The following is a 12,767-nucleotide window of genomic DNA, read 5'->3' as shown; positions in this document are numbered from 1 at the left end:
AGCAAAAATGAAAGATTACTTTAATTTTTCTCGCATAGTCTCACAATAGATCAATATGCTACATGATGTCACTCAACGCATAATCTTTGAAAAAATGTTTTACAATCATCATGAGTACACGTGGTTACGCATTCACTTGAATTCTGAAGACAATACATACAACAGACAATGTTATAGATTTTGTCATTTTTTATGTGGGCTAGAAATCCATAAAGCAATGAAATCAAAGTTGTTAGCCTTGGCTTTTTGAGGTAGAAAATTACCAAGATATGTTTTGGAATTTTCTTAGAAACTGAATACTGCTGTTTGAACACAGTGCTCTATCATGTACCATATAACCATAGATGAAGCAAAACCTAGAGAGTGCTATGCAAGCTAGCTAGGCGGACTCGTTTTCAGAGTTATTTCTTTCATGTTGGAGTCATGTAATATTACGGCGAGACTGCATCTTAGAAAACTGTATACATGTATATATCAATTTTTAATTCTTAAAAGGGGAGTTGGAGAGATTTGATGTTCTGATGTGAGTTGAAGAGCTGAATGTTTACTTTTCTGGTATTGGTTTTCTATAGAGGGCCAAGACCCCTGGTCAAAGCGAGGTTTCTGTTACAGAGATGAGTGAAATCTCTCTCTCAACGGCTAGTTTCTCTAAGATCTTAACTTTTGTGCTGTCTTTTTAGAAATCAGACAATGCACGTTCAAATATAGCCCCTTTACGGGCCTCTCTTTTGACGGACCAAGCTCACAAAATCTTTGACCATCCTCTCCAAGCGTGACATATCTTGTGTATCAACAAATTGCAAAGCTATGTTCTAATCTGATGGGATAAAACAAATAATCACGTGAGGTTGCGACTAGGGCTACCAATTTACATTTTCAGTGGCATATGGCATCACTAGCGGAACATCGGAATCCCGTTAGTTAGTCACAAAAAGTAACCCTGATTTTTCTTCGCTCAAATTAGGGTTGCTTTTTCGGTCAAGGCTAACCAACATTTTACACTAGGATGGACAGGGTGGTGCTTTGACTTTCCCTTCTGGTACGTCATTCTCGAATAGAGCTCAAACGAAATACTATGTTCCCTCTCTCAATTCCTTATTCTCGTTTCACGATCGTTCCCTGTAGCAATTAGAACAGTCCGTGAAAAAACACCGTTGTCGGAGATTTCTATACCAGACATTGCCGTTGGCGGAGTTCCCTGTAGGGGCGGAGTTCAATGCTGGCGGAAATCAATGTTGGTGGAGTTCATTATGGTGGAGATCACAGGGCGGAAAATCACTGGCGGAGATTACTGTTGGGGGAAAGCCAATGGCGACCGATCAATATTGTGTTAAAGCAATGTTTTACAATTCAAACCTTTCCTTAGACATGTTGTCTGCGGTGGCATTGTTTTCCAGATTCCAGTGGTCTATGGCTTATTGAATGGAATTTTGATTTGGTGAAATAAATACTAAATAAATTTAAAAAGGTGGCCCAGGTTAACTATTGAAAACAATATTTCTCAGATTTGGCCCTTCTTTGCACAGTAAATCTTTTGGGGAGTCTTGGGATGCAACATTTATACCCATTAAAGAATCGGTTTTTATTAATTTTGTTGAAATGGACCTCAGAGACAAGCAGAAATGGTCCTCCAACTTTTGAAGGATGGCACCGTCAATCAGATACTGTGAGTGTCACCAAGAAGAGGTTCAAGACCAACGCTATGTTCATGATGAGGAAATTGGATCGGTATTAGGAGATAGGTTAAACTGGCCAAGAGGCCAACAGGTTTAATAAGAGGGGTTTGAACCTCTCAACTAGTTTGAAATGTTTGGGATAGGATTCGCCAAAACCCCAGGCGCTCTTTGAGAAAGATGGCCAAGGATATGGATGTGAGGAGGACAACAATGCAGAGCTAGAGGGTAGTGCAAGAGGACCTAAATGTGTTCCCATGTAAGTTACAACGTCGTCAGCTACTTAGCCAGGCCACCAAGGCCAAGAGGTTTATAAGGAACGGGATCTCCTGAATAGGCTTAAGTCTGGTATGGTGCCAACCGTGGTGTTTTCAAGTGAAATTTTTTTTACAGTCCAGCAAGCTCATAATGCTCAAAATGACAGGATTCTTGATGAAATACAGTCAAGCAGTCCTTGTGGAGCTTGTGTGGTGCTTAGAACCCAGAAGCCAGTCGACATTGTGGTCTGGGCCGCCATCAGTACCATGGGAAGTTCCCTTGGATCTTTGTCAAAGATGAGGTCAAAATTAACAAAAAAGTGTTAATCCCAGAGGAAGGCTCAAGCCATGGGCATATGGCCGGTACAAGACAAGCCATAGACCTTTGAGCACGACGGAGCAACTTCAAATTCTGCCAGTCATCCAAGAGTTGCGTCTTGTGAATATTCCAGCCTTCATGTTAAAAAAGAATGGCCAACCAGCAATCCTGATCAAAAAGCTCTTGGACTTTTCCCTGTGATCGATTCTGAAGGCCAGGGCATGTGCCAAGCCTCACAGGAGCCTGGGTAATCTTAAGCAGGACTTCGGCCGAGCTTAGGGTTAAATCCCAGAGGAAGAAATAGCGTGTGCTCTTCAAGATTTCAACCGCCGTCTCCAGGCTGTGGTTAAGGTCCAGGAAGGTCATTTTGAGTAATGAGTGCAAAATTCAATTGAATGAAATAAACACAGGTATGTAGTGTATTATATCACGTTTTTAAGTTGCTTAATGGCCATCATACGCTTAGAAATGTCTATAACACTTGACCTGGGCCACCCTGTAGTTAATAACAAAAATCCCGCTGATCTTAATGGTCTCAAAACTGCTTTTCCAACTGTTGTTTTTAATTACACGGTTACTGTACAATTTTTTAAATCCGATTTTTTACGGTTCTTTTCCAGCGCTTTATCGATTTGACCAGTTTTGATGGACATTTTACGGCATAAAATCGAATTCGTTTATACAAATTTTGGCCATCTCTAGTTACAATCCGCCAGAAAAAAGTAGAGCTCGGTTTTTCGAAGAATCTAGATCTAAGAACCTTTTTCGTGATTTGTGGAAGGTTCCTAAGTCAGAATTTCATTGCAGTTATGAAAAGGCGTGGGAGCAGATGACCGAAGTCAATATTCAGCGTCATAATAATCGTTATAAATGAAGCTATTCATTGACAAATAAATATTTGGCTTCACAATTTCTAATCTCATTCTCACAAAAAAATCTTTCACGGAAACCAGTTCTCATGGGTATTGTGATGCCTCTCATCAACGCAAAGGAGATCCAATTGGCGATCATGCACCTTTGTTCGGCTCCCGGCCAAATGCCATCAACGGCGGGAGCTGACAAAAGATCTGTTCAATCTGGCCCATCCTCTTCTCTGCCATAACCAAGAATTTCATCACTTACTTTTACCTAACTGTGTCTGACCTGTCTGCTCTCACCCTCTTCACTTTTTTTCATGTGCACCGAACCAACTCTTGTCATATTCACTGTGATATATTTTCTAGTCAACTATTTTATTGATTTTACCTTTTTTAAACATTTTTCTTTTTTATACACTCTACAGTCTGTATAATGTTTATAAGCCATCTTCCCTTTATATTTTACGCCGTGACATGACTAAGAGTCGCAATAAAGATGTCAAGGAAAAAATGCCATTTTTGGACATTTTGCTTCGTAGCTCTCCGTACACACTTGCCTGGAACTGAACTCACAATTCAATTGATTAACGTCAACCTATCAGTTCGATTGACTTCCTTGAGCCAAAATTTCCCAGTGCTTCCCTTTAGTCTCAATCTTCTCGAAGGTTATTGGTGATTGCTTGGCCCCTGCCTTGGTAAGAATGGTAAGGTGCGGCTTAAAACGGTCAAATCTGAGGGTCAGCACCGTCAGCACTTTCGCGTGTTGACTTCAATGCAATCATTGATAGACGCCCCATAAGAAACCACGGATTATTTCTGCCACAAATAAAAAATTTCAATGGCATTTACATACCTTACCTTGTTAATTTTCTTGTAGGATTAGCCTTTTGGAGCGCGAAAATGTAAAAAATAATCTCGTGGTCCATCCCGTTTGAGATAAATCGTCACTTCAAATACGTTTTGGCATGATTCTTTTTTTGTATTTTGGGTGCCAGGGTTGGAGGGATGAGCCTCGCCCGGCCAGCGAAGCCAGCCATCACATCGTCCTTATACTATTTCCAATAGGCAGTGTCGTGTCCATATCAGATTTGGTTCTCCGTCTGTGGGCAGGGATAGCGTCTAACAGTTTCCTTGGGAAAGGTCGGGGAGGAAATTCGAACCGGGGACCTATCTCGTATAAGGAAACAGCGCTAACCACTACACCACGTCTCCTCCTTGAAAAAATGTTTTTGCTTTGCAGCAATTTAGAGTACGAGCGTACTTAGATATTGCTGACTCTAGGTCAAATCATCGACCTAAGTTCAATTTTTGTAAGAAATTAACACTTTCATCCCCAAATCCCTTGTAAAGAAAGTGATAATGAGTAGACTGAATGACTGCATGACGTGAATTAATCATGAAGTTCTTTTTCATTCTTCAGGAACAAAGTGGTACTATTCGTATACCTTGAGTACAATTTCAAGGCAGCGAATTGGTCAATGGTTAACTCAAACTGTCTCTAGTATGTAGACTCCCAAGTCAGTTGCTATAACTTGTATTCGACATTCAGGACACCAACAAAATCCTGAGGAGGAGCAGGAATGATTTTCTTGAATCTCTGATCCCTTACAGTCGAGTTTGGCAACCCATCATTTATGGGTACTCTCATCAATTTTATGATTTCGTGTTTGTGTTGTGCCCTTTGTGGGCAAGAAAGTAACTCAGGAGAAGTTGATCAAATTGAAGTTTCCGATTGATGAAACGAAGACTCAAACCAACAATTTGGTTGGCAGGAAACCATCGTGAAACCATGATTCCCATAAACCAAGCCTCAGTTTTAAGATCATTGTGCAATTTGCTTCTAATCTCAATTAAACTCTTGAGGGCCTTAAAGTCCAAATTTTGGACGGTCTCAACCTATAACTCGTTTTAATGTCAACTCCAACCAATCTAATACTATCAAAATCGCCTTAAGCGAGAAGTTGGAAAATTATTGGCTGAGAGTTTATTACTGAAGAGACAAAAAAATCCATTCATGGGACTCATTTTTATCAATAGATATGGGCCTTGACCCTTGCCGGCATGACCGGTTGCTCTGGTCATGCTTTTCTTTAGGAAACTAAAATCATTCCTCAATATGTCTGTAATTTTCAATAGTTGCTTTGTCCATTTGCTCATTTAACAACAGAGAGAGACTTTCAAAATCAAAAGATTTGACAGGATGAATGAAATGATGCAGCTTTGGCGTTTTTGGATTTACTAATATCCTATCCTCATATCCACTCCTCGCAAAACGGCTCCCTTTCTGTACATATTTCGGACTGTTCTTCAATAACTATAAATTATATGTCAAAAAAGTTTTGCTTTTCAGTTCAAGTGGCACCCTGTCATTTGTTTTTTTTTCCTTTTTTCTTGAAAGTAGGCAATTTTTATGGAATTAAACATGTAAACAAATATGTTTTTCCTATCAGACAATGGAATGTGATATTTGGACAAAATCTTGCATTTGTAAAGGTTTTAGAATATGTGTTTTACCTTTTAATGGTGTTTTTCAAGTAAATATTTCATAAAATGTTGGTCATTTGTTTTCGAAATTTCAATTACTGGCCAAACTTAGGCCTGAAGATACTTTTTAAAATGGCCATTTCTGAAAATAGTAAAAATCGGATATAAGAGCATCGTATATCGAATATAAGAGCAAATCGGATATAAGAGCAGGGTTGTGAGTCCCAGAATCAAATTATATAGTAAAGTATTGTAAAGTAGCATTGGATATAAGAGCACAACATTTTGTTCCACATCGGATATAAGAGCAGAATTGAAGGCGGCCAAATACTTTTTCTTTATTTTCCGCACTCCACAATGAAGTTTTCGATGGAAACTGGTTAAGCCATTTTATAAAAGCAACTTTTCAGCCGCTTTCTCATAAAAACAAACAGTCATACATAATGGCGTCTGCCGGGAGAACCACTTTTTCCATCAAGAATCAAAAGCTCCTTGCCGATTTTGACAAGCTGTCCAAGATAAGCCTGACCGAAGCTGCCACACAGTTAGGAGTCAAACGTGCTTCTTTGGAAAACTCTTGTTTTTTTTCAAACTTCATAGCCAGTATGTAATTCTGAGACAAATTAACTACGTATTTGGTGCGTAAACATACAGCCAACACACTGCCCTCCTTGCATTTTGTTTCATTTTTCTCGATTTTTATGGCTGCATTTTGTTTGGACCGTAACACTAATTAAAATATAGCTTAAAAATATGTTTTCTGTCATCAGTTTTGCCTCTGGAGCCGCGGAATTGGAGCATCGGATATAAGAGCAAATAGGATGTAAGAGCAGAAATTCAAGGCCCCAAAGCTGCTCTTATATCCGACTTTTACTATTCTATACTACTCCGGTTTATTGAGAATTGTTGGTCCAATTTTCTTTGCCTCAGAAATTAGTCAAAAGTATTCTTTTCTCAACCTGGATTATCAAGTCGTTTAATTCAAAGCGTGTGTTTGATATTGCCTGTTCAATGTTGATGACAATGTGTCAAGTATATTTGACTATTTGACATGCCTCTATGACCTGCGGTCATGATTTCAGAAACTTAAGAGTTGTGCAGCCTCAGCGACACGATTTGTAAGAGGCTCACGAAATGATCTTGTACATAAAGGCTTAAATGACAAACCAATTGCCTCCTTCAAGTACATGCCTTCATGACCTGCTCTACTGATTTTAGCTGTGGGGATTGATGTGGTCATTAGAGACAAAGGACCTTGTCCAAAGGCAGGAAACTGTGCTCGAGCTGGTGTTCTCCCAGTTGCCAGGTGGGGATGGTGCTTCGTCATCTAAGCTAGCATTTACCATGGCAATGGTTTTTAGTAAGTTTTGAAATATAAAGAGTCGGTACTTTTGTAACATGCCGTTCTACATTTGTATTACTTCTGTGTTTTCATGAGTGCTTTCAAAGCGTGTGAGTTTGGTATGGTCTATTCAAGGTTGCATTAATAGTGTAAGGTTTATTAGACTCTTCGACATGAATCCATGACCTGTAGTCATGATTCAGACAATTTTAAGGGTTGTAACTTCATGGACATGATTAGTAAGAGGCTCTCTAAATGATTTTGTGCAAAGAGGCTTAAAACAAACTAATTGCCTCCTTCAAGTACGCGTACATGCCCCCATGACCTGCTGTACTGATTTTAGCTTCAGGGATCAGTGTGGTCATAGAGACTAAGGACTCCGTTCAAAACCAGGCAACTTTGCTCCAATTCAACATGGCCCACCCACTTCCCAGTTGCTTTCCCATTTGCCAGATCGCTGAAATCATCCAGTGTCATTTGTTACATTGGTGTATGTTGGAATGATGTGAAAAAATCTGTTGGATTTGAACGGAGACACAGTAAGCAACTGTGAGTCTCGAAGCAATTGAAAATGTAAAATGCCATTGGCACATGGCACAATTCTCCATTGGGAGGAGAAATTATTGTAATCCCTTAAAACCTTCACTAAGGGCTCATTCAACCACTGTAAATTTTTCCCCTAGGCCCACGCGTTCGACCGTGAGAGGCAAAAATGGGCAGAAGGCGTTCAAATAATGATAACATACATCAATTTTGAATGCCCCCCTTCCACTGCCCAGTTTCCTCGTAGGTCCATTTACAGTTCATCTTGGGGCATCCCCAGTCCTAGTGTCCTACATGTGCCCTTTCCCACGGCCGCCCGTGAAACATGGCTATTATCTAATTTTAGTAAAGGGGTTATAGTAAAGGGAATAGGTATTTTCAGAGAGGTTCAGTAGTCGAGGAGAGAAACATGCGATTTTGCATTGATTTGAAACAGGCAAAAGCTTTTTGGGAGCCATAGTATACATCAACCAAAATTTTCGAAAAAGTTTATGAGGAGCAAAGCAAATTATCATCCCAGTTAAATGGTGGAAGGTAACTAATCGTCCATTTTCAGGTCTCGATGAGCATAGTACGCTGAAGTCTGGTTTGGCTACCATGGCAGGGTTTTTTCTGAAGAGGCGCTCCATTCTGAACACAGTGATCGTCGACAGTTTTCAAAGAGCCCTTGACGCAATCACATCGCAATTTCTTGCAATGGAAAGTAATTATCTGACGAGATGTAGTTAGCCACTGGAAAGGGTGGCAATTTTATAGCGAGAAGTTCAAGAAAAGGAAAATCTACTCAGTTTACTAACCATGCCACGTGAGAAAATGTGCTCCAAGTCAGTGATGCCTCCAAGTTGAAAACTATCAAGAGTGATGTCGTTTGTTGGCCGTCTTTGATTATGAGAACAGTGAACTTTTTACCCCTCAGTGACTCTTGCCATTTATGTTCGAGGCACGTAACCAACCTGACTTATTGAAAGATGTGGATTAAGCTTGGCTTTGGCTTTACAAGATTATGATCGGATAGTGTTTTTTGTTATGAAACCTCAGTTTGATCTCAAAAAAAGTGCAACCCCTATATAATCATGAATCAGATAGCCTTCATCTGGACAGTGAGTATCAATGATATTTAAAAACAGCAAGATTTTTACACACCTCATGATGGATAAGCAATTGCTCAAACTTAACATTGAGACAGTTGTTTGTCGGAGCAAAAATTTGTTTTAGAAGAGAGCAAAATATATTAAAACATACTACAATTGTTTATCCAATGCCTTGTGACATTGTTTTACCTGTTGGGATTTCAATCCCAGTAGCGGTAAGGAAGTCCACAAAAAATTTGTTTGTCTAACGATGCTTCATACTCAAAGTTTGTTTTCGTTATAGGCCTCTGACAGTAGTTTGAGAGGTTAGTGTTGTTATTTTTGCCACTGGACTGTTGAAGTAGATTTTTCAAGTGTACCGGTACTAGCACCTCAATTTAACACATCAAATCAGTAGGAAGGATTTACCAGAGACTTCAATTCACTTATGTAGACGAGGAACTGTTTTTTTTTCTTTTTTGAAGGCCATTGACATAGGACAAGTAATGAACCATGTCAATTGATTTTCATTTATCTTCCAACATTCCTCGAAATTCGCATCGTAAAACGCACATGTTTGCCAGTATTGCGATGATGAGGATATGGTAAAATTTGCAGACGTCTACTTCCATCAGTATTTGTGTTAATGAAATGGGAAAAACGAGACAAAGCCAACGATTAAAAAACGGAAGTGCTCGGATTCCTTTGACAAGTTCGTATTCGACACGGGTGAAATGTCAATTCTTTCTGCCGTGCGTACGTACGCTGACTTTGAACTTGATCATTAAAAAATATGGAATCATCACAAACCGCAAGTTGATGAAGACATTTTACCGAATCTGATGTGTAACGTCATGCGCCAATACGTTCATTCTTTTCTTGCAGGTTGTCGTCGTATTTGAAGTACAATACCAATTTGTCTCAAGCCAAAATTTTGATGTGTCTGGTTTGTCATCCTTTTTCGATCGACCTATCGGGAATGGAGGACAAACACCGGCCTCCACAACGAATATCCGATTTGACGATGACCCTTTGAGATTTCCATTTTTTGGCACCCCCAACCCACCAAGTGTTACTCAAGCCCCAGTCCCTCAAGAGATACCGGTGTGTCATCAACAATCATGTGACCAGGACTATCAAGCCCGGAACATCCCCTATTCCCAAGCATTGGAGATTGTTAACACCCGTGACTACGAAGAAGAGACCTTTGCTAGTGCGGAGGGTATAGTCCGACGACGTAAGCGAAAAAAACGATCCGATCCAATAGGGATCAAAATTGAAATCACAAGGTTCAAAAATAGAAGTTTGATTGATCCGGTGTATCCCGAACACAATGGTTGGATACCCATCGAACTCGAGCAACAATCAACCAAGCCATGGCGACCGCTTTTGAACGAGAGACAATCCCCACAAGCCGAAGCAGTTTCGTCCAGTTATTTGGTTTTACCAGTAGTTGGAAGGGCTCCACCTGATCAGCCTCAACCGGGTGAGCCGGGAGGAGGGCGGGCACCTATTGCGGTCAACCCACAAGCCGCATTGGCCTTGGCCTTGGTGCCGCCAGCACACTTCCCAGTTTCACTTATGCCACCGTTTACTGACCCTGGTAGTTTCCCGGCAGTGTGTGTGATTTTTTCCGAGTCGGACTTTGACAGCATACAGGGTTTTTTGGCTTCCTCAGGGGCGAAAAGGCGCTCAAAACGGTTTATCAGTACAGTAAAGTTCCGAAGAATGTACCAACAGTACTCCAAGAACATCAGAAAATTCTTCACAAACAAGCGAAGACCAAGGACAATGGCATCTTATAACAAAAACAACCTCATTCACCAAAGCTCCTTACAACGTCCCGACCTCAAATCCGAACATCCCTCATTCCGGCAGCTCCCTGATCCCAACCCCAGACCAATTTACTTTCCTCACGTCAAATCAAAGCGAATCATCGCACCCAGGCTTTTTGGTGTCCGATGTAGGGCCCGTTTTGTGGATCGACCGTGCGCCTTGGGGACAACTTGTGATGACCGGGGCGCTACCATAATGACCTCACCTATCAATCCCAGTCAACCAAGAGCAGATACGTACTCATCATCATCATCAGTATCTTACAACATACCTTATCCTCATCAATTCAACAATCCCAGCTACCTACGTGGTTTTACAGCTGGTGCCAATCAAACTTACCGGAGGCACGACAATGGAGTTGATCGGCAAACCGGTGAACGATTTTTCACATCGGCACCCCCAGAATGTAGATCCGAACGAAACGAACAGTGTTTAAAATAGTCCGCCAGAATGACTAACAGGGTGGCGAGAGCTGGATTGTCAAGTGAAAAACCTAGAAAGCCTTTAGACAAGGTGAAGACTGAATTGGACATAAATCATGTTTTCTCACCATTTTGCATACCAAGGTAAGTATTGAAGCCAAAAATGCAGTTCTGAAACGAAGAGCACTCCCAAAACTGAATGACTCCGGTTTGTGATGGTTCGTATTCTTTTCTTTTTTAACCTTTCGGGGCGATCGTAGCACAAATTCACCAGACATTTCGGTTAGTAAAGGTTTTCACGAAGTAGTTGTTGGGTAGTTGCCGACAATATGAAAATAAATCGCAACTCGAAAGCCCCCAGATATGTCGTACAATGGCCAAAAGGTTTCAGAATCTACGTTTTTTTTCTCCAGGTCGCCCTGATGACTGAGTTAACACCAAGGTTGCGTGCTTTGTTGAATGTATTACCGTTACGAAAAATGTTCTTCGAATAAAATGAGACTAAAACACCTGCAAATTACTTTCAAATCGAAAACTATCCAAAATCTAGCGCGAAAATGTCATTGACTCACATTTGATAATGGCCAAGAACGTGTCTGAAACAAACTAATCAGTCATGTACAGACCAAAACCGATTCCATGTGCATATTATTAAATTCACCGCGTATTTCTTTATGTGACGTCATAAGTTTCCCAACAAAAGCCTGTCTTGGGTTCGTTTAGAACGCACGTTTCTCTGGCAGTTCCACGAAATCCACTCAAATTTTTCGGATCAAGGTAACTTTTCGGTACATTGTTTGAGGGCTCTTGAAATACTCACACCTTTCTTTTGATTCAGATGTCTGGTCGTGAAGGTGGCAAGAAAAAGCCTCTGAAGGCTCCCAAGAAGCAAGCTAACGACATGGACGATGAGGACAAGGAGTTCAAGGCGAAGCAAAGGTAATAAGCTGGGTGCATTTGATTTGAATTGACCGACCCACCGACTAACTATATTAAGGGTCTTACTTACGCCCACACCTGGAATGATCACCAATTTGAAAGATATTCCTCAATCTATAATATCTTCTTGCCGTGCTAAATTTCAGACCTTGTCATTTTAAAAATATCCTAAAGAAGGTTACAATCAATATGAAGTAGTTATAGATAGATAAAATCAATGGCCATACAGCGTTTATTCCTAGTTTTATGAAAACTATCGGTGAAGATATTTTTCTATTTATTTTGAACTTGATAACGTTTCTAATTATAGGGAACAGGAGAAGGCCCTCAAAGAGGCCGCTGCCAAAGCCTCCAAGAAAGGCCCCATGGTGGGAGGTGGTATCAAGAAAAGTGGCAAAAAATGACTTGGGATTCGGAATGATCTACTCGAGGACACTTTTGTACTTCAATATAATTCCATATAGAAATCAAATCCGTGACCAACGATACTCATTTGAATCTAACTCTCTTGCGACTATGTCTTAGATTGTGATTTGTATGGAAGTGAATGGGATCCAAAACAAAGAGTAGAATATCTATCGAGGAGGAGATTATGTAGGGAAACCTGTGGAGGTTCTTTGTCAAATCGAAATGTTAACTGAAAACGGTAATCCAAGAGAATGCATCCATGACAAAGTACCACTATATCTGGGAAATGCAGAGACCTATGAGCAAGGGTAAGTATCAAATGGAACTTGGGACCCTGAGGCCTGAAGATGCATACTTTTTTGAACCATGATACAAAGTCCAAAGCAACCTGCTATTCGACAGCACTTCTTGGCGATATTTGGAATTTTGGCATACTTAATTAAGATATCCACATGAATCATGCTGAAATGTTGAATGGAGAATTTGTCAGCTCCACCATCGCAAGGTATAGTTTCCCCTCTTGTTCTGTAAGCTCGCTCGTTATAGTCAGCTCTCCAATATAAAGAAAGAATGGGATTGAGCACTTTGCTTGAAGGTTTTCATGGTAGACGATTTTA

At 40.5% G+C, this 12,767-nt stretch overlaps 1 protein-coding gene across 1 annotated transcript; it reads left to right on the top strand.

Moving 5' to 3' along the window:
• The first annotated feature begins 8,051 nt into the window (after positions 1 to 8,051).
• LOC131887166 (uncharacterized) lies at positions 8,052 to 11,574 on the top strand. The gene is made up of 2 exons (XM_059235696.1): positions 8,052 to 8,575; positions 9,431 to 11,574. The coding sequence occupies exons 1-2, from the start codon at positions 8,549 to 8,551 to the stop codon at positions 10,820 to 10,822; spliced, it is 1,419 nt and encodes a 472-aa protein (XP_059091679.1). The 5' UTR covers positions 8,052 to 8,548; the 3' UTR covers positions 10,823 to 11,574.
• Positions 11,575 to 12,767: the final 1,193 nt, after the last annotated feature.

Source organism: Tigriopus californicus, chromosome 9 (genome assembly GCF_007210705.1).
Source record: "Tigriopus californicus strain San Diego chromosome 9, Tcal_SD_v2.1, whole genome shotgun sequence".
NCBI lineage: Eukaryota > Metazoa > Arthropoda > Copepoda > Harpacticoida > Harpacticidae > Tigriopus > Tigriopus californicus.
This window is presented reverse-complemented; position numbering and strand designations above follow the sequence as displayed.

What these genes read in the sequence shown, in the direction of transcription:
- LOC131887166 (XM_059235696.1), top strand. Translation starts at nt 8,549, where the DNA reads ATGAATCAGATAGCCTTCATCTGGACA. An exon ending in AGATAGCCTTCATCTGGACA is followed by an intron (nt 8,576 to 9,430) that starts GTGAGTATCAAT and finishes CTTTTCTTGCAG; the next exon opens with GTTGTCGTCGTATTTGAAGT.